Here is a 22,614-nt window from a genome sequence, read left to right as displayed (position 1 = left end):
CCTGGGTACAAAAAGTGGAATTAGATCACTTAGTCAGTGGGTGAAAAAAAAAAAAGAAATCACTCTTAAGGAATCATTAAGACAGTAAAAATAATCCACAACTTCTATCACCGATGAAAAGTTTTCTTTTTATTTATATCACAGTACCTGCTTGCTGATCATAACAAAAAACTGAAATAAAGAGACTTCAAATTTTTAAAAAGCAATTCTCCATGTCCCAGCTGCTCAAAAGTACATATAAATCACACACTAGTTGTCCATGCTAAATACAATGAGTATGATTAAGGTCACAGTAACTGGCACCCACACAACACTTCTGCTACACCTGTGCTTCCACACACAGCTCTAGAGAATACGTGAACCTGTTTGTCAGAGTTCTATCATTATCACCCAGTAATAAAAAACCCCCAAAGCTTTCTATCATAGTAATTCTGTCTACATCAGCAGCGTGCTAACAGCTGTGCCAGTCTGTGACAGTTGTTTCTTTTTCACCCCAACATCACTTTTTAAATCTAGAATTGTCATAACCATGATAATAGAACAACAGCAGTGATCTTCAAAAATTGGACCTGCATTTTGATTATCCTATGTGCAAATCTTTTCAAACAGCAAAAAATAGCACAGTAAAGTAATAATAAATAGTAATAGTAATGTATTAAAAAATTACATGGGATGAAGACTCAGAAATTATTAAGAGTTCAAACTGCCCTTTTAAATAGTGTTGGTTTAGTACACAATTTGTCAATATTGATTTTTTTCTTCACAAATTTGCACTGCTACAGCATTTAAATATATTTTCATTAAAAGATCAGGCTTTGTTCAAAACACTACCTCTGTCACATAAAAAACAGAAAGGCGTTCTTTGTTGACCAGTCCTGCAAGCAATTCAGAGAAGCTTAGGTAATATTTTACTAACAGTAAAAAGTTTGTACAGGTGACAGCATGAACCAAACACTAGGGATGGCAGAAGGGAACGGACAAGAGGAAACAAACCTCAAGAGCCTAAAATGTTTCTGTTGCAGTAACTATTCCAGTAAAGCTCTAAATGGTGTCGATTTCGGCAAGATCATACATAGAAAAAATATAAATCATATCTTATAAATCATGAAGTCTTACAAACCTGAAGAAATATGTAGTCTGACAAGAAAATAAAAGCAGAAAGAATGTTTTAACCAGGATACAATGCAAATACATTCAGAGACCCCCAAAATATATATATTAAAAAAAGAGAAACTCTAATTGGCATCTAAAATGCATACCAACAAGCAAAGATATAATCCTCACAGCCCCATTTGTGGCATACTTTCAAGAGGAATAAATCTCAGGAGATGTAACCAAGGAAAACACAGTATTTTCATCTAAAAAAAAGTATGCATTTGTCTAAATTTTATACATATCAAGCAAATTTGAAGAGAATAAGAAAGACTGAGGATTCTCCTGAGCATGCTGCCCCCGGAATAAGGAGAAAGATAGTTAACTTGTAAAGTAATCTAAAATATGGATCTGCTTGTCACATATAATCAGGAATTGCATATTTGAACTTTCCTTTGTAATTGTATTTTCAATTCTGTAAACAAACATCTTGCTTTTTGTTTTGCTAGAACCAACTTGCTTTCTTTTTTTGTTTTTAACCTTTCCTAGATGATAAGTAATCTCAGAGAATTTGAGAGGCACTTCTGAAATTACTTCAATTGCATGGAACTTCAGTTCAGAAGTCAATTTCAAATTATGGAAAAATAAAAGCAAACATGTCTAGAACAGTGACAATTAATTTTAAAGAAGAAAGCATACTTACCTATTGGATATCCCAGTGCAAAGTCATTGCTTTGTGTAGCAAAAATAGGGAACAAACCTGCTTTGCTAAATCGGTTCTCAGGACTGGCTACTAACAATGTTAAAACACAGACTAAAAAAAACACAGCAGCTTTGGCAACTAAAACACTATACAGGAAGGACCAATTCACATTAGAAAAATTAAGTACCACCATGTTTTTGAACAGTAAAGCTGGGAGTGCAAAACGGGACACAAAATTTCCCAGTCCTTTGGCCTGAGTTGATGTGATGATGTTGGCTCTTCCAGCTATGTAGCCACAAAGAATTATTCCAAAGCATTCCAACAGGGCTGGGAAAAGCCTGCTTATTGACATAGAAGGAGTACCGCTGGTGGTATTGAGTCCAGCTTGTCCAGACAAAGAAAGAGACATATTAGCTGAAGATGAGAGGTTCTTTGCAGTGAAGTCTGAATAGCTATCCATTTCCTTTGACCACCTCTTCCAAAAGAAGAGTATGAAATGATCTCATCTGTAAAGGGAATAAAAGTACATTTATTAACTTTATTCCTTTAAATACAAGCTTACTCCCTCTTAAATTATTACAGAATAGGAATAGCCCTTACAAGAACTGAGCACCAGGAAAGGAAGATAAATTTGATGAAGAATCAAAGCTTCTCCACTCTGGTACAAAAACGTTTGACAAGGTCCTCTCTACCTTCCAGAAAGATTTAGGGTTTAAATCATCATATCACCCTTGAAATTTGTACCTTGCTTTGTGCAACTTTGACCTCTCCCACCATTTCAGTATCATGTGCTAATGATACACTTTCCAGTTAGCAAAGAATCCACATATGACACAGCAGTCAATGATCTAATTCATTGCACTAGAGTCTACCCATATTTCTACATACAGTTCTGTAGGTCTGTAGCAGTGAAGTTTAAGCATACATTACATATTTATGTACAACAGAAATATCTGGTGACCCCCATTCCTCACTCATTAGCAGCAATTCCCTTTGAAAGGGCTGATTACAACACCGCTAGTTCTATATGCAAGCACACGTGTAAAGTCTGCAAATCAGAGAGTGGACATCAAACACAAATATTCACTGGTCAATAGCAAGGTCCTGCCACAAACAGATATGGCTTTGGCAACACAGCTCTGAAACCTGTCCATCAGCTAACTCTACACATAAAATTCTAACATGACTAAATCCTAAAGTACTCTGTTTAGAAAGTCAAGATTACTTACCCTACTTTGCAGGGATAGAAACTAAGGCAAAGGTGAACTGATTTCCCTTAAGTCATTTAATGTACCAGTGGTAAAGTCAAGATTGCCAAGTCCCAAACAGTCCTTTGTACAGCACAATCTGTGCAAATTAACAACTGGTTTAAGAGTCTTCCCAGCCTCTTTGTATCCTATCCACAAGGAACACAGAACATAGCAGCCAGGTAAAAAAGCAAGTAAATCAAGTCAGTGCAAAGGTGAGGTCTCGTAAAGTCTATTTCACACCCTGGCATCCAGCATATACATATTCACAAGCATCAACTCTTTGACTCATGACTTTTATTTATGCCTGAGGCTTTTGGTAAGCACTTCTACGATGCTGTTGTAACTCATCTGGACTGAGCTGCTGCATCATCCAAATCTGTCCAGTAGCCTTGGCTATCCCTTCTTCCAAGGAAAATGAGTCTCACTCCAAGTAGGGCTTATTTCAAAGGCTGTACTTTTCTTATATTATAGATGATACATCAGCTTAGATGTATTTGGACCAGGAGCTCAAAGCATTATTTGCTACAGAACAATGGAAAAACCTGCAATAAATGAAACAAACAATAAACCATTTTCTTCTACTATAAAAACTTAAGGATGCTGTTGGAATTTGCAAAATGTCCAAAAGAGGCTCAGAGGCTAGTTTCCAACATTGAATTCTTGAAAGAAATCAGACACATTCTACATTAGCTGCAAGGTAAAAAGCAGGTTTTTGGCATAGACCCAAGTAAAATTCTCCAAGCTTAGAGCACTGCATAGAGATAAGGCTCCCTGTAGTGCACCGTGTTCAATCTTCTCACTGCTCTCTCAAGGTAGGTTTTTTTCAGCAATAAGACAGAGATGAAACTTTTTTAACCAAATGCAACATTTGATGTGTAGTGGAACTGTATTCCAGCCATATCTATCCCTAAATTCTAGTATTCCTTCTCATCTCCTCTGCCTTCCTATTTCAGGCTAATGACAAGGCTCTCTTCCTTCTGTATTAAAATCATTATTTCTCCTCACAAAATTGACACAAAATACAGAAGTGCTCCTGTCCCCATTTCATAATTCAGGACTTAAACAAATATGCAGAAGACTGACTCTCATGTTGTATCAGCCAATAGCACACACTAAATCCTGTATCTTCCTCACTAGATCAAAACTAATATGGATACACACCCACACATCCCAAACCATCTTTTGTAAGAGATAGACAGACAGACAGACAGATAGATAGATTCCTGCAGCCTTCCTTGAGGCTTCCTTCAACTTCATTACAAGGGACCCTGTCAAGTCATATGGACAAATTTTTGGTGAACCACGTGAGTTTCAAAGAGAAGAACTGCATCACAGTAAAAGCTGCTACTGGCACTCCCCAGAGGGCTTTAAGAGTGAATCATCTCTTCAGCTCAAGAGACATGCACTTCCCAAACCCTTCACATTTAACACAGACTATCTATTGCAGAGCAGTGTTTTCCAGAAATGCAAGCTTTTGCATTGCTGCTTAATGCAGTGAGTACGTCTCAGTGCTTTTTGCTCTATAGGATGCAGACATTTATATAACTGTTGTGAGATTATGTAATGACTAATCACAGATTTAATATACAGCCTTGTTATACCTCAGGCTTATCTCAAACTAGCGTCTCACAAGAGTGAAATTATTTTCAATTCACAGCTCTTAATGAAATCAAAGATAACGATCTCATGCAAACCCAAAACCTGATCTATTCTACACAGAAATGAGATTATTCTTATAGTAGATGTAGCAAACTAACAAGACAAATGACATTAAAATAGGGAAATATAATACAGTTGCAAGGGAAAGCACTTAGTTTTGACTCCATAGAACATATGAGTTGTAGTTATCCCTTCAGGGACTGAGGATTGAGATTTGAATCCTTGAGAACTCAGCCACAGCTGCATTGTTGGGAACTGCAGGCCAGTACAGACACAGCTTTTAGGACTAATGCTGCCTTATCTGCTGTCCTCTGTGCCAAGCATAGCTGCTTGCAGCCAGACTGTCGGCTTGCACGAGAGGAAGCCTTGTATGAAAACCAACAATAGAAACAGAGCAAGTAACAAATGCAGTTTAAACTTCCCATGAAACATTTCTCTTGTAGGTTGTCAATATTTATAAAGCCTTAAAATTCACCAGACCAGAAACTCAGTTCTCCAGCAGTTGTGAGTTAAGCAACATCAGGATCCTGTCCGAATACAGAAATAGAGAAATTGTCTCCCTCACCATAGGAAGGCAAAAATCCCTTTCATCTTCTTTTTCTAATGAAAGTCAAAGACAGCATGAGAGAATAGAAGAGATAACTTCAATGTGTATCTTCCCTCTGTGGTCTCTCACTCTTAAGCTTTCAACTGATAATCAGTCTCAGGATAATGTGGTGACACTGGCAAGACCGTGCACACTGTTCATAAATTATATCCCACAACATGACCTACTTCAATGCAATGCAGAAACTCTCCTACTTTAATGCAATGTGGAGACATCCCAAGGATGACACATTATTTTACTCAGGAAGATTAAAATGGAATTGGGGTAGGAAGAGTTACCACTGGTGGCAGCTATACTACCCCATTCTCAGATAAGGTAAACGTGTACTACACGCATTTTCATGTAAAAATTAGTGAAGTAAGTCAAAGAGGAAGTAACTTTAGGGAGATACAATGATAAAAGTAAGTGGGAAGAAGTGATTATTGCAGTTCCTATTCTTGCAAGTTAACCACACTTTTTACTTTTCTCTTCATTGGGCTAAGAAACCAGAGAGAGAGAAAAATACTGCAACAGAAACTAACACAAGAAATGGGCCACATACATCTGGAAATATAGACAGTGCCACAAGAAATATCACACACCTTATGTATCTCTGAGTAGCTGTTTTTCAAGATTACATCTCCTTTGTCATTCTATTCTTATGATGCCATTCCAAGAAAGCCCCTGGCTGTGGAGCAGCCGGGTAAGCCACATGCTCTGGACACCTGGGGAAGCCGAGGCCTGCCCTGAGCACACGACTGGCACAGCTCACACAGCAACACTTAAAGCTCCACAAAACTCTGGCAGCACAGGAGCTCTGACAAGACCAAATGAAGCAACAGTTGCCAGCGGCACAGAATGTCAACTCAGAAAATGAATGGAAAACATACCTCCCCTTAATTTTCACTTAGTTTGATCTTTGGGCTTGTCAACAGATAGACACATACTTCTGAAGCAAACAATCAAGCATTTTTCAGAAGGCAGATAACATTTTCTTGCCAGCACCCCTTAAAAAGCACCTCACTTGCACCACTTGCCAAATTGGGATGTAAAATCCTTTGACTTCCAGCCAGGAAGCCACAACACAACCAACGCCTGCCCCTTCCCGGCCCATCACTGCTCTCCTTCCCATGGTCACCCCAGCTACGAGCGCACAGCATTTTCAGTCAAAAATAAAAAAAACAGCGGCACTGCCCTGTGTGACAGCTGCCTCAGTAGAAAATGAAGCCAGAAGGCGGGGGAAGGAGCGGGCAGCTTACCTACTTAGCTTTCGGTAGGCGCCTCCGCACAGGGGTGCGTGGAGAGGGTTTGTACTCTGCCAAACTGAGAACCCCTCCACGGCCAAGGCCGCCGGTACCGAGGCCGGGGAGGGGAGGGCTGGCCCGCCCCGGCCCGCCCCGCCAGTGACAGCCCCGCTCCCGCAGCCGGCTCAGCGCCCCGGGCGGGCGGGCCCCGGGCAGCGGCCGCGGGCGGGCCCGGGCGGCGCAGGGAGCAGCCGCAAGATGGCGGCTCGCCGGCCGCCGCACAGGGGATGCGGGGGCGCGGCGGGTCTCCGCCGCCGCCTTGGCCCCACGGGCTTCCCCCGCGCTCCGGAGCCGCCTCCCCTGGAGCACGCGAGAGGAACGAGCTCCTGCCGCCTCCGGGGCGCCCCGGGCGGCTGCCGCCACCCGCCCGCAGCCGGCGCTGCGCCGCGCGGGGCTGGAGGCCGGGCACAGCCGCCGCTCGCCCCGTGGCTCGGCAAGGCCGGCGCGGGGTCGCCCCCGTTATCTGCCCGAGCCAGCGTCACGCTGCAGCTCGGCGGGGCCGATAGCGGCGCTGGCTCCCGGCAGCAGCCCGTCCCTGAACCTCCTACACTCATTCCAGCTTTGCTAGCAGTCAGAGCGCTTAGGAACAAAACGCCGTGCTCTCCACGTGCCATCGGTTCCACAAATTTGGTCCGTCAGTGATTTCCCCAGTAAAAACTGGTAACGACCAAAGATTCTCTTGGAAAAAACGAGGATACAGCTTTCTCAAGGCTTTCCCTTTGTAATGCAATTGAGGGCACAGCAGTTCCAGCTGCCCTTTTCGTAAGAACCAAGACAGATACTGCTGGTGCAAAGAGAACCGATGTGAATTCCGTGTACTGCATTCTCCTCTCCACAGCTGATCAGACTCAAAGCAGCTTGCCTTACTTGTTAAGCGTGGCAGACACATGGCTACAGGTGTCCCAGCGGGAGTAAGGCACTTTTCCCGACTGCTAGAATGTGATCCAGTCTGTGTGCTCAGTAGTTTCCCATTCCAAACAGGGAACTTCCGGGGGGAAAAAAGAAAAAGAAAAGGACCATTCCTCTTTCCCTTTCAGATAACACCCAAAAAAGACCAAAACAGAGCAGAATGGAGAATTATCTCAACCAAAAAAGATGTACGTGCTTGACAACTTATGAAGCGCTGTGTCAGGCATGAATATTGCCCATAGTCAGTTCTGTTCACAAGGCCTACTGCTGAAATGCTTACCAGAAACAAAAATGATATTATATAGTAAGAGCAGCAATGTAACAGAAATAACACTTAAGGGAATTAATTGTAAGTCCAGAAAAGGTTAAGAAAATCCCATAAAAAATGCGGACAGGGATAGAAACTTGGGATAAACATGGCTGTTAGAAACTTCTGGAAGGTACTATGTTGTTGATATCATATGTCTGCTTTAAATTTAATTAAAAGGTACTGATGCTTAAATTTTATGTTTCTGCACTAAAACTGTATACACTTAATAGAACCTCAACTGACATGAAGCAGCAGTGTCAGTGCTTGACTCCTCACTGCCTCTCATTCCTGTCCACATCCTGTCCCAACTCTGGGCCAACACAGCCCAAGCAAAAGATCAAGAAGGGATTGTTCCAAAGCTGTGCCAAGGTTTATATGTATGTTTATTGCTGGAAGGTGGTGCACCCTGTTGGGTAACACTCACCCACTGTAACGTTAGGGTAAGCTTTTGTTTTGATGCAAAAACTAATAAAGAAGACTCTTTTGTTAATTTTTTCACTGTCCAGGGTTCTCTTTGGCAGCTGACAAAGACCCCTTTGAGACCGATTTGGATTTGTTTTTGGAAATACAGTACAAAAAGGTCTTTCCAATTTTTTGGCTTTCTGTCTTTCATTCTTTTCTATAGAAATGACACACCTTAGAGGAGCATGCTCTGGGCAGTAGCAAGGGAGGTGTACCAGACCATAATAAGAACTCTTGGTAAAAACATATGCCTACCCTTCTCTTGAACTGATTTTTTTCCCCTTGAAAAGATAGCTAGTGATTTAGCATTTAATGAAGTATTTAAAATATGAGAATCCTTCAGTTGTTTTCAAAGAGCATACATTTGGCAGGATAGGCTGCTCATTGACTGCTATCGATATCCACCAACCTCCACCAGGATTTCCCAGGCGATCAGCAGTAACAGGACAGGGCTGTGTTTCCATCTCAGGTCTAGCATGCACAGTACACTAAATCAGGTAAGCACACTTGACCCGAGTCTTGTGTCTTCTTTTGGGGAACACAGAAAGTGTAATACTCAAAAAAAGTAAATAGTAAAGAACCCCAAAACCCTGAAAAAGTAAAATACTCAAAAGTATGAAAATGTAGTATCAAAGGCACGTGATAAGAAAAAAATACAATGAAATTATTATAGCTGCTGTCTAAATAAAGGAAGTGAAAGTGATATAAATAGGAGTCAATATAGCATATTTCCTCTTGCAGATTTTAATCTTTTTAAACATAAGCAGCCCAGCAACTATCTCTCATTGACATGTAGCCTCTTCTGAGATGAACAGAGAAGAACACTAGGGTCTGACCCCTTGCCCTGTTAAGAAACATGAAATCATTATTAACCAGACCGTACCACCAGAACAGCACTGTGAATAACTCAAACACTGGATTACAGGACCAGTTCTCCACTTGGCTGGGAAAGGTTAGGAACACAGTTTTCTGGCATTTTTCAGTCTGGATAATTAGCAATGATAACAATGTTGGAGTCAAAAAGTCTTTCTAATGCAGTATTCAATATACAAGATACTCCTGTCCATTTCCAAAGACCATACAAAGTCCTGCTTCCCAGAACAGCAAAGGACAGTATTTTCTCACTGCTTGACACCTCCTCTCTGCTCCCTCAATGCTTAATCAAGGCTCCACAGGCTCTTTTTATGAGCCACATGTTCTCTGGCCTTGAACATACCCTTGTGCTCCATGGAGCATCTTTATGTTCCAACATCCTAGCTTTATAATACAGTTTAATTTCTTTTTCCTTTTAAGATCTCTGTAAGCAAAGGGTGACAGCCACGGACATCAATTCTCGTGAAGTCTCACCCAACCCACAGAAGTATCAAAAAGCCTCCATGAATTAATTAAACACCCAAACATAGCAATGCCCATAGCTATAATAGTGTAACTAATGCATGGGAAAGGCAAGTTTTTTGTAACAAACTCGTGAGAGGACAGGTTTATAGAGTCCATCAGCTCTTGATCACAGCTATCCTCTACCACTGGCAACTCAGCTCTGGCACTTGAACTGTAGATCACAAAAAAACCAATTACTGGCATTGCAAAGCCAAGCTTTCCAAAAGCCACTAAACAAACATAAAACTGAAATCTGTCCCCAAAATTTTAATTCAATCCTCTTGAGCATTCCCTTAACACTACGTAACATTGTATAATCATGAACTACTGTCCCCCTTGATTTTTGTTCTGTTTTTCACTCAAATTGGATGTTTCCATCCACTTATGTGCCACCAAAGTAGTCAACAGATTGTATGACAGACAATTTCTGCTTTCTGATCTGGGCAGCAGCTTAACCAATGAAAAGCAGCTGGAGCAACCATTACATAAGTTGTCCTGTGGCTTTCATCATACTCATTTACCTGCAACAACTACACGTACACAGGCTGGCCCCACACAGGAACTGCAAGAGGTTTACTTTCTCAGTGAGAGCAGGTTTCAGACAACGTGGCTTTTGAGACCTGGCAGTAACCACACAGAAACATTTTACAAAGGCATACAACTGAGCGAATTTGGAAAGGTTTTCTGGAAAGTCACGAATGTATCTTTGTACTTAGTGTGAAGGCTACTTCACTGGTAAACATAGCAAGGTGTTAAGGCTACCAGTAACCTCAAGCACTTGTTTTAAAACCTGAAATGCTGGAGTATTCTGAAGAAAAGCACTCAAGAATTTACTGTAAGCAAGTACACTTCTCCAGTTTGTTTCTGAAAATAGTAAAATTGGCTTTTTTTTTTTTTTTCCTAGCGAGCTAGAATGGAAGTTGTAGTCAAATTGTTAGGGTATGGTGATAACTGAAAGACAACATTACCTTACAATAGGAAGTGTCAGGTGAGCTTCAAAGCAGCATTATTGATTAAAAATGTGCAAAATTTCTCTAAATATAATAAAAACATACCTTTTCTAAGAATAGACACACACAAAAAGAATACAGAATATAAGCAGACAGGAAGAACATTGGCAAATGCATCAGGATGAAATCTGTTTGGAAATTTACAGGTATAATCTCAGTGCAATTTCCAGACAGCTGCACACCTAGTTTTCAACAGCATGGAAAAATCCAAGTATCTTACCAACACAGTAATTGCAACAATGGGTAGAGACACTAGCACTTCTTAGGTAATCTCCTTATATTCAATTACAGGAAAAATACTTCCTCAATGATCCTTGGTTATTGACAGTGAGCTGAACCTTATATGAAAATTGTATTTATACCTGCAGACAATGTGGCCTTGTAACTCCAGTACTGGAAAAAAATACCCTTCTCATACTGCTCATTGTTTAATAAGTAAATGGATTATATAATGCACAAGGCAGGGACTCATGCTCAACTTCTGTTAAATTTCCTTAGCTGATTCCATCCAAAAATGCATGTCTAACTTTGGTTACCTAAAACTGTAGTTCAGGGTTCAGAAAGTTTGTTGGTTTGTGATGTCTGCTCTCTTACAGTTGTGCGTAGGGCGTTCAGGAAGAATGTGAAGTGCTTATCTATACCTAGATGTGTCTGGTCACTTACACTGACTCACATGGTTACTGGCAAATAAACTATAGCATACAATACACAGATGTTTGATGAGGTGGTTAAGCAACAAGGGAAACCTGAGGAAAATTAATCTGTAAACAGGAAATAGGCCCCTGGATTTTCTCTCTGGAGGGTGGTGTCAAATGAAAAGTGCTTGTTCCATGAAAGAATTTCCCAAACTTCTGAAGTTTAAGTACCATAAAAAAATCCAACACCTGAGAGGAATTCTGAGTGTCATGAAAGCAATATAACACAGAGACCAGGAGAATGTCACATACTATTACCCATAAGCTCGAAGCTTGTTAACACAAATTATGAGGGATGCACTGGATGTTTACATTTGCCTCAGTTACCTTGGAACACTTTTGTAAAAGGTCTTCCTTCTTAAGAGAGCAATTTATCAGCTCATCTATAATTTCGCAGTAGTCCACCTCATTATCTGCGTTGGTTACGGGAACTTAATTGGTATTTTTCATATAGCATCTTTTGTAAGACAGTGTGTATGTTCAAGCTGGTTTTGAAACCATGTTTACTGTACTGCACTCATTCACTTCCACCTTGTTCTGTGGCCGAGACAAGGGCATGTGTTACTGGTATGCCACAGAACTCTAGGTACAATTATAGGCTTCAAAATACTCTATCTGGCAAAAGAAAATACATGAAGCTAGTACAGTCAGCTTGCAGAAAGTCAAACTAACACTTCAGCAATAATTACATATGTTCAGGTCTGTTGAAATAGACTGCTCGAGAAATTAAGCCCAGTAAACATTGTGCATGGTGAAATTCACCTCTCTAAAGCAAAAAATAAAGAAAAGTTCAAATTAAATTACATTGAATTCAATAAAGTTCAGAATAACCCCATGTGATTTTAGTACTAGAAGTTTTTTTCTGGAATTGCTTTCAAGGGAGACAAAACAATGTTGAAGAGACCTCCTAAATGTACAAATTCCATCCTTAGTGCTAGGGCATCAGCCTTTTACTTGGCTCAGCAAGAAGGTAAGTGTGCTAAACTCAAATGCAAGTACTCAAAAATTAGTTACATAGTTAACCAGTCTGACTGGGGGAAAAATATGCAAAAGTCAAACAAAGAAATCAGTATTTTAACTTACAGATTACAAATGCTTTATCTGGGAAATCATTATCAAGTCTTGTCTGTTCGCCTCATATTATGGTTTGAGCTGTATCTACTGTGCGTAGACACTTAAAATATTAAGTATTTTTATAATACTATATTAATATTATATTATTTTCATGTACTAACAGCATGTGGTGAAATTATTAAGAATAGGGCATAAGAGTTAGCTCTTGCTCGACCTACGAAAACCTATTCACTCATTTTGGGCTAGGCAGTTTATTACTTACACGTTCTCAGTATTCTGAGTGCTCAGTCACTGGAAGACTACTCAAATTTGGCACGAATCTTCAAAAAAAGCCAAAAACTTGAAGCCCCAACCAAAAAACCCAGCAGAACCAGAAGATCTATCAGTGCTACACACAAGTTAGCAGATGCTGCTTTGCTCAGGAAAACCATATTAAAGCAAGCTGCAGTGCTTAAATAAGCTGTTTCTGCTGTGTGACCTGCTGCAGCTGTTGCTTATTCAGCAAGCAACTGATTAGTAAAGAAATCCCACCAAATATACCACTCCCCTTAAAAAACCCCAGCAAACAAACAACCCATAAAAACAATTTTGGTATCACAAATTAAAAGCTTTGGAAATATTTTCAGAATATGACCCAAATCTCCATAAACTCTCTCCCCACACTAAGTTTCTATTTGTGGTCACACCATATCCCACCATTCCACAAGCCACTATTTGTTGCTTACACAAATATGGTTTAAATGTTGTCCATCAAATGTATTGACTGCAGTGTATTGTTTTTTGCGATAGAAGTCCAATTGTTTTTTGTTTATTTATTTCTTATTCATTTCACCACTGCTATACCACTCAGTCCTTTCTGCTACTGGGTCACAGGACTGAATTAACAAACCCTCTTATTCCTGAATTCTCCTGCAGAAAGCTATGCTACCTTTTTTGCATTATGTTCAGCAATTTGTCATTACATTTAAATTCATGGCCAATAACAACACAAATTTCTTTCTTCTCTTAACTCTTTGAGTAAGCCTTGATTTTAAGACTGCAAATTTGACAGAGTAACTTTCTTACAGCTCCCTGTTACTTCTACTTGTCATTTTCAATTAAAAAAGGTATTTTATTTTATTTCTTATCTCCTTCTCCAGCTGCAGTTAAACTTTATTAGCTAAAGACTTTATTTATTTATGTCTCGTAGCATGCTGCTTTCTGATGAACTGGAGTAGAGTCAGGTGTATTATTCTGTTGCGTCATTTTAATGCCAATACTGGAATTTGCCTTGCCCAAGAACTGTGTAACTGCATGAAGAGTCAGGCCGGATGCACCTGGAGTAAAATCACTGTGGTGAAACAGCGCGTAGTATTCTTAAAATGCTGAAATGCGCCTAGCCTCACAGAAGGGTTTGGGTTAGAAGGGACCTGAAAGGCCATGCAGTTCCAGCCCCGCCGCCGTGGGCAGGGACACCTTGCCCTAGAGCGGGCGGCTCAGCTGTGGGTGCTTAAGCAGGAGCAGCAGGGCTGAGAGCCGCGGCTCACGCACGCCGTGCAAGGGCGCTGGACATCGCCGCTGCCCCGTGCCCCGGTGCCCGCAGCCAGGAGCAGCAGGGCTGAGAGCCGCGGCTCACGCACGCCGTGCAAGGGCGCTGGACATCGCCGCTGCCCCGTGCCCCGGTGCCCGCAGCCAGGAGCAGCAGGGCTGAGAGCCGCGGCTCACGCACGCCGTGCAAGGGCGCTGGACATCGCCGCTGCCCCGTGCCCCGGTGCCCGCAGCCGCCGGGGAGCCTCTCCCCGCGGGCCGGCCGGGAGGCACCGCGCGGCCACGGCGACACCGCGCGGCCGCGGGACCCGAGCGGCCGCAGCCGGGAGCTCCCCCCGCGATGCCCCGGCAGCAGCCCCCGGGCTTCGGGAGCGAGCATCCGCTGCACAAACAGAATTGCCAGGCTGGGGGCGCATCACACCTGTTCCCACCTGCTTGGTTAAAAGCAAACACGAACACACAAGGCTTCTCATTTTCTGAGGCATGCTCGGACTCGGACGTAGATTAGACACGTTTGCAGCTAAAAAATGTATGTACAGTTCCTCCCCTTGCTCACAAGTGGCCAGATGTATAAGAGAGGGAAGAATGAAGGTTCTGGCACAGGGAGTAATTCTCTTACAGCACACAGCAGGGCACTGTTTTTAAATCAGCAATAATCTGGAGTAAACACACCAGTCCCACAGTTGATTGGCATTTGGATGAAAGCACAGCAGCAGTCCTGCAGGCACAGTTCAGGAGATGAAAGTATGTATTTAGAGGAAAGGAACACGTATCTCTGTGTTTTCAACCAAAGGTTCCCAGGTCTCCTAAGTTACCAAAGCTCCTGGTCAAATAGCAGAAGTGAAAGTTTCTGTTTTAAGTAAGGAGGGGAAAAACTTTAACAGAAGGATTTCAGCAGTTTGCAGTGAGGGTTGGTTTTGAGACAGCACAGAAAGTACTGATGGGCTCTGCAGTCTCTGACAAACAGCACAATGATGTTATCTATGCTAGTTTCAATATCAAAATACCTATGGACAGAGGCTGGGGTTTCAGCCTGGACTTGTACCCACAGCCTTTACCTTGTTCTCTTCACAAGTGCTCTGACTGCTTCAGCTGCCTTTTGCTCTCATGGCTTGGTAGTGCTCAGCCTTCAGCTCTGCTGCTCCACAGGGCATGCAGGGGCTCACCAGTAACTCTGAATTTACTAAAATTTCTGCTAGAGAGGAGAAGGACAGGAATGACTCATTTTCACAGCCCTGTATACACGAATGCTTCCTTCAAGTCGGGTAACAAGCAACACCCACTGCCTAAACATCCATCTTTGCATGAATACAAAAACATTTTCAGAATGGAACTGGTTACAGGCCTTATCAGGTACATTGTTCACACAAGCTTGGAGCCAAAAAATACATGCACACAGGCACATGCAAAAGGTAGCCAAAGTGGTCCCCCTTGGGAAGGGCACTGCACAGGGATAAAGCCCTGCCCCAAATGCAGAGAGAGATAACCAGTTCCTGTTTTGGAGAGAGAAAGGATGGACAGCAACCAACAGCCCCCCTCCATCTGCCCTTAACTTAGAAGTGCTTAGGTAGAGGTATCTCCTGTATTCCAGGGAAAAAAAAAACAAACAAATAAAAACCCTAAGAAGAATCCCATTTTGATTTTGAAAATGAGAAATGTATTTATGTAGGCTAAATCTCAGCATTCCTGAGGAAATAACTTTTTTATTTGCAGAAAAAGAAAGAGTGGAAATAACAAAGAGGAAAAATTATGGGAATGAGAAGAGCCTTATTGCACTATCATACAGACAGCTTTCATGATAGATTGCTATTTTACATTTTGAATGTAGCTTTTGCAGAAGTCATCTATCTTAAGCCACAAATATGATTTAAGATTAAAGAAGAGATTATCTGAACTCATGTTGTTGTTTGGTAGACAGACATACTGAACACAAGGTAATGTTAGCAGCAACCACCCAATTTATTTTCTGTGTTTAATCAAAGTATTTTTGTGTCATCCTTTGCTGTTGAAATTTTTAGATACGTTAAGAGCTTGATTGCCAATGATCTATTTCATTAGTTAGCCTAAATAATACATTAAGTGTTGTACAGAGATGTATGTGCCAATATTTGGTTCCCAAATCAGTAATTTGCTGGGACTAATTTACTATGTTCAGTGTAAAACGGAGTCAGACTGGGTGAGAGGGCAGAGGGGAGCAGCCTGTGCATAGGAGGCAGGAAGGTCACTGGACATTATTGAACCATGATCAAAGGAGTTGCATATTTCTGTGTGTGCGGTGTGCAACACATGAGCCTTCCTGCAACTGCAGGGAGCAGTCAGAACTGTTTTACAGGGTAGTCCATGGGTTTCTTTTAAATCAACAGCATTTTTTGAGTTAAGTGAAGGAAGAACTATGTTGTGGTTGTGCGAAGGTCACAGCATGCTTAGTTCAGTTCCCTCTTCCTGAAGCCAAGCAAGTAATTTGATTTCTTGAAAATCAGAAAAAAACATGTTTTCTTTGGTAAAACATGCGATAGACAGTCCTACTAGCTGATCATTAGATTCACACCTCTGTGTTCTCATTCAAGGCTATTGCCACTGAGATCTGCAAACAAAGGTCTCACAGCCTGCTGAGCCAGCTCCTTTACAGCTCACAACCTTCCCCCGCCCCACTCTCCATCATGGTTTCTCTGTTCCTGTAGCCCAGGCACCAGGACTGCTGGGTCTCCAGGCTACATGAGTGTTGGTGGCCTTCTAAGAAAGTGCTCTGTCTCAGCCAGTCTGTAAAATGAAGGTATCAACAAGCAGTCCCCAGAGATGTCAAAAGATCCACAGCCTGTGTAAGAGTAAACCTGATGTTAAAGTCTTTGCAAGACAGATGAGTTATAGTACAGAGCTTTTTAGCTCAGGGTTTTAAAAGACTCTTCTAAGGAGAAGCTGGAAGTGTAGCCTGAATTTGAACCTCCTCTGGACTTTTATCAAAGGTCTTTGATGAGCCTGGTCCAAATTATCTGAAAAGCTTAACACCTATGATCAAGAACAGGGCTCCAAAGCCAAAAGGAGGGTTTAGTCTATTTCATATTCCCTGTCAGCCTTCTGCCTTGTGAGTGGAGACACAACAAACCTAAAAAATCTACACTTAACTACAGTGATTTTCCTTGTCATCTCCCCCAGCAAGTGCCTAGCTTGCCCTGCCAAGAGCCAATGGCCACAGCTCACCCAACAGCCACACACAAGTACAGCATCTCTAACCACTGCTTTTCAATCATTCTTTATCCTAAAGTAAACTCATTATTTCTCCTTATCTGCAGGTGTCCTTCATTGTATGTAGAACCAAAGTCCTCTGAGCATTATTGCTGTGCTGCTGTGCAATAGCAGACAGGAGAGGAGAACAGCTCACCCCAGCTCCTGCCAGGCTCACTGCTACACTCCTGCTAAAGCCAACACGTGCTTTTGTCAAAGAAGTAACTGTGGTTGCCCTCAATGTAACAGTCTGCACCACCAATTAAATAAAAGTAAAATTTATTTGGTATAGGACAGAAAAATAAGGAGAACAAAATCACTTACAAAATAAATGTTAAGCAAAAAATTTCACAGAACCAGATTAATATTTTATAAAAAGCTCAAACTTTAAGCATCTGATAGAAATGTTACTTTCTGCTCAGCCTGTTTTATGTTTCCCTCTCTCTTGTGTGGCTTTGGAAGTCCAAATTTAGATGTCTTCCTCTGCATGCATTAGTTTACACTAAGGAATATTTATCACAGACACTGTATTTCAAAATGGCAACACACAGAAATGGTTACTCCCTTTTTTAAGACATGCAGATTCCATTTTTTCTTTTTTAGTCAGCACACCCACCTGCTCATACTCACTGAGACCATATACACATGCCCTGCTTCTGCCTGAGTTACTCCAATACTCCCCCTCTTTGCCAATGCTCCAGTTTACATTTTAACTGAATGGTCCAAACACATCCATCCTACAGGCTACAAGGTCCCTGTTTTCTTCCAATGTACATGAAGAACCATTCCATGAATTTGGACTTAATGTGCTCCTGGATATCTTAGGTGAGAGATTCTCATTTTCTGGTGAATACTGTTTGAAAGATTAAAGCTCACACAGTCTGTGTTACATGGAGTCAATGTACCGCTGTAACAGGTTGTTTGCACCCAGCCGTGAGACAAAGCTGTTGACACCACTGCGATGTGGAACTACAAACATGCACATTTTATACCATAATTTTTACTCTAGTACTGGTAACAACATTCAGCCAATTGGTTTTTATTTCCTTGAGCAATCTTCTCTTTTCCAGCATCCTGTGGCCAAGGGGCCCTCTCTAGGTCTCTCAACATTTGACATTCTGCTTGCAATAATCTTGGTTTGATCACTTAACTCCATTCTTTTCTTCCAAGGCAAAAAGTACCCTTTCTATTTCCATACTTCTGCACAGAAAATTGTTGTGTTACAATACATGTGATGCATGATAGCAGTTTAGCTCCTTTATCCTCTGCTCCAAGACAGATCTGCTTCTACAAGTGTCCTGTAAACAGTTGATGCTGCAAGGAGAAACTACCAGTTTTTAAAATGATAATAAAAGGAACTTCTTTCACAGTTCTGTCTTGAAGAAAAAAAAAATCCTTATGATTCTTTTAGTGTTGGGAAATGCTGGCTTTTAAACAAGAACTTTGCAATGTTATTTATTTCATTTACAGAAATATACACTTCCTGAATCACAAGCTGAGTTTCCTTTAACAACTCTGAACATTCATCACTGTGACCTCTTCACACAACAGCTGGTGCAGAAAGTCATAACAAACATAACATGTGCTTTTCTTCCAAAAATATAGAGCAGAAATTATTTTTACATGGTACAAAATTATTCTCATTTTATTTACGGAGTTGAATTAAACAAAAATGAACATCCATGGCTGTTGTCACGCAGTGTGAGCCTTAGCAATAACATTAGAAGATGAGGTGTGAAGGTTTGTAATACAATGCCATTGAAACAAACCAAGCAAATCTGATATGCAAGCAGTGAACCAAATTTAGTTCTGTAACCTATGCAACCACACTGAAATCAGCTGGGCTGTGTGGGCAGCAGTGTCAGACACTGGTTTTGGGACAGGTCTAAATTTTCAGAGCAATCCCAGCAATTGATTGTGAAGCCAACCAGGGCCCACATACACCTCCCCAACACACACTGATCCAGTGGTCTCTCCATACACTGAGCTCCACCTGGAGTTAGCAGATCAAGCACATAACAACAGCAGGGCTTGGCTCAAACACTGTAAAATGCTACTGTCGGCACTGTTTATGTTAGGACCTGGAAGAGCAACATCTATTAATTCTTCTATTGAGACACAGAAAAGTTGACTAAAAAAGTCATAAGGCACCATTGATTCAATCTGTTTTGTATTATTCTTTTTTAACACTTCATAGTGAAATAAATATTTTAATACTGATCATATTGTAAATAGCTACTGCTACATGAAGCAATATATTGAATGATAAAAGGCTGCATTGTTCTGGAATATATCTAAGGACTTTTACAGCAAGACATATAAATGGAAATGCTGTTGTTATGTGAACAAAAATGCCTCTTTCTGCAGTGTTAAGATATTTTACATGTATGCCAAACATCTCTAAAAAAAAAAAGAATTGCTAAAACCTAAGCAGCTCAAGATTCTTGGCTTGTTAACTGGGGGCCTTTTACATGGCACATTTTAAAGTGAAACTGAAGCTGGTTTTCCAAGTCTTTGGTAGTGGTCCAGATTTCTGGTCAGAAAACCTTGCTGAAAAGATCAAATACAGGATAATTTCTATGATACAGAGAATTGGCAGAACACTGGGAAGCATTTTCATTGACTTATCAAAATAAAACAGTCATGTTGGAAGCAGCTAAGTTATAAAAAAGATATAATTTCTGGAGGGCTGGGGGTTTTTTTTGGCTGCATAGCTATTTGGATATTAACAAGGATTTGGCAGGTCAAGGTATTGAAAATACTGTATTCTTGAATTCAAAATATTTTTCCTTAGAAAGTTATTATGTACTTCGGTCTTAAAATATGAATACAATAATTTATCCTTTAAGTTATTATCCTAAAAATCTTATTTGGACTTCTATTCACAAAATAATATCCAAAAGAGATAGGCACTTTGTTTAAGTGACATCCATAAAATACATATACAAATTCAGCATTGTGCCAGGTTTGATCCCAAGGTGCACCTGTCACATAGAGGTCCCACCAATATCTGTTTAAGAAACTCTTACAGCCACGATCCTGCAACTGGATGTAGATACATCCCTGCGCCTGCGCATTTAATTGCAGGTTCAAGACCATAAACAGTAACTTAAAATAGGTCATTAGATATAAAACTGTAAAAAACAGGTACATGATCAAATGCTATCACAGCTAACAAGATTTTGTAAACAAACACTGAAAAGACCAAATTAAATTTGATCTGGCCAAATCCGACTCTGGTCTCATCCCCTTCAATGTGATGTCCAGGCTGCCAGGCAGAAAGTGGATCTGCCCCTCCCCACTCACAAACAGAGCAAAAAGCCCTGTGCACAGACATTTCAGTAGGGTCCAGACTCTCTGGCTAAATTCCCTAGATTTTCAAGGACTGACCTCATTCTAGCCACAGAGTGTACTTCGGATCATGTCTCCCATGCTAGAGAAACATTTTCTTAACCTACATGACTAGTTTTTATGTTTTATTTTGGGTTTTTTTGAGCAACACCCATGCATGGCTGCTGACACAGGCTTGGCAGGGATCCCAAGGAGCACACTGAAGAAACATACTGCTGATGAGACTGAGGGGTCATTTTTCAGGGCTAAACTTCAGAGGTCCAATTAACAAAGAACTATCATTCACCAATATTTCAAATCCAGAATGATAATCTTCCTTAATTTCCAAAGGCATTTTATACACACTTAGATCCACTTGTAAAATTCACTCATACAACGAGCTCTTTTCTCATATACAAATTCAAAAGCCATTAAACATATTAACCACTTGTCACAATGTTAGAATACTTTACTCTGTCTTCTATTAATGTAAGCCTTGCAGCTCTCTGTAGAGACTCCTTTCAGCAAAGTTTGAAAGGACAGGCTTCATGGCCAACTCAGAAGACCAAATCTTTCCATTTCTCTTGAACCAGTGCAGACACCAAATTTTGGATGCTCCCACTTGAATGCACAAACCTCGGACCCCCTTCAGAACATCAAAGGGCTTTCACTTAGGAACATTTTTCACCTCGGCTGCTCTACCATAATGTAAGTCAAATACAAGTTCTCTGTTACCTAAGTGCCAAGAAGCTTTATAAATCAAACCCCATCATTTAGTTGTACCAAAGAAACAACTGGAAAGCAGTCTGTGAAGCACTGGCATTAGTGATGCTTTACAGGAGGAGCCTGAAACTACAGGCTGCGTTTGCACCCAGACTACTGAGGACTCTTCACATGCAGTATCAGGCAGAGGGCATTACAGTAATCCAGGGTACAGATGACATGATGTGGGTTGGTCCACGTAAGAGTAGGAAAGAATTAGGTCACAGAACACATAACACTACTAAAAAAATAGGAAAGAGGGGATAAAAAAATATACATATTTTTATGCTGATGAATTCTTCACTTGTGCTTTTCTTTGGAAGATTCTCTGCAGATAAAAACAAGGCCAGAGATACTCCATCCTTGAGGCAGGATGTGCTGTGCATTGCTTAAGATTTGCTTGACTAAGCTTAAGTGAAAAAGTTAAAGATGAACTCTTTGTCACCATGTAGTAGGTCTATGGCTTGCAGAAGCAGATGGGCTGAGTTAGGCATGCAAAGAAGGATCCAGGGGACTCCTGGCTATGCTTTTTACCCAGCAACTGTTTTTTTAAACATCAAATACTTTATCATTAAAATAATACAGCTACTGTACCCAAAGTGAATGAAACAGCTTCGTTCAAGCTCTATCAAATTCAAAGCCAGACCTCCCATGGAGCTCTCCAGGGGACAGGGTTGGATGCGGTAAGCATGATGCACATATGTTGTGTAAGGTCCACAAAATGCCTGCAGTATAAGCAAATAAAACTCATAGCTTTGAGCAACTATAGTCCATAAGCCACATCTATTACTTCTGTAATAGAGACTGAAGTTTGTTCCAGCTGACAAGCCAAAAGTGGAAATCAATCAAGACAGACAACTTTCCAGTCAGGTGGACAGGAGAGCTGACCCAAAGGAAACTTGAGAACAGATGTCACCCAAAGATGGGCCAGAACCCATTTCACCTTGGTATCGGTGGGAGCGGGGGGGCACCTCTTTCTTTTCGGACAGACCCACCTAAAAGAGAAAGAAGGTTTTTTTGTGTTACTCTTCCTGGAATGCTCCTTCTTTTGAAGGAGGAGTTTACATCCAAGCAATTAAGTAAAGCAACTGGTGAAGATCTACTAATTTTCATGCCTGGCCATTAAACAAAAACAACTTTGTAGAGTTTCTGGTTAGTTTATTAAACAACATCAGAACTTCAAACACTGTCAAATAACGTTTTTAACCAACGCTGTCCCTAATGTATGGAAAACACACGTATTTTGGTCCATTGTCCCCTTCTCTAAACAGACTGATAGTTCTTGTTAGCCCTACTAACTTATGTGAACACACAACTTCTCAGTGCTACTTGCAATACATGC

General features: G+C 41.0%; 2 protein-coding genes across 5 annotated transcripts in view; both read right to left on the bottom strand.

Annotated features, from left to right (window-relative positions):
* The window catches only part of GPR155 (G protein-coupled receptor 155), a 29,895-nt gene extending 23,208 nt beyond the window's left edge, over window positions 1-6,687 (bottom strand). For all 3 annotated transcript variants that reach the window (XM_082285328.1, XM_082285327.1, XM_082285329.1), the window contains exons 1-2: window positions 6,550-6,687; window positions 1,796-2,301 (exon numbers count right to left, since the gene is read on the bottom strand). In XM_082285328.1, coding sequence (XP_082141454.1) covers window positions 1,796-2,255 — 460 coding nt within the window. In that variant the 5' untranslated portion in view covers window positions 2,256-2,301; window positions 6,550-6,687. The remainder of the gene's footprint in view (window positions 1-1,795; window positions 2,302-6,549) is intronic.
* A 10,755-nt stretch (window positions 6,688-17,442) lies between these two features.
* Window positions 17,443-22,614, bottom strand: part of WIPF1 (WAS/WASL interacting protein family member 1) — a 56,241-nt gene continuing 51,069 nt past the window's right edge. For both annotated transcript variants that reach the window (XM_082285493.1, XM_082285494.1), the window contains exon 9: window positions 17,443-22,267. In XM_082285493.1, the coding sequence (XP_082141619.1) occupies window positions 22,212-22,267 (56 nt within the window). In that variant the 3' untranslated portion in view covers window positions 17,443-22,211. The remainder of the gene's footprint in view (window positions 22,268-22,614) is intronic.

Source organism: Coloeus monedula, assembly GCF_965178545.1.
Source record: "Coloeus monedula genome assembly, chromosome: 7".
Lineage (NCBI taxonomy): Eukaryota > Metazoa > Chordata > Aves > Passeriformes > Corvidae > Coloeus > Coloeus monedula.
The sequence above is the reverse complement of the archived record's forward strand: the minus strand, read 5'-3'. Positions and strand labels throughout refer to the sequence as shown.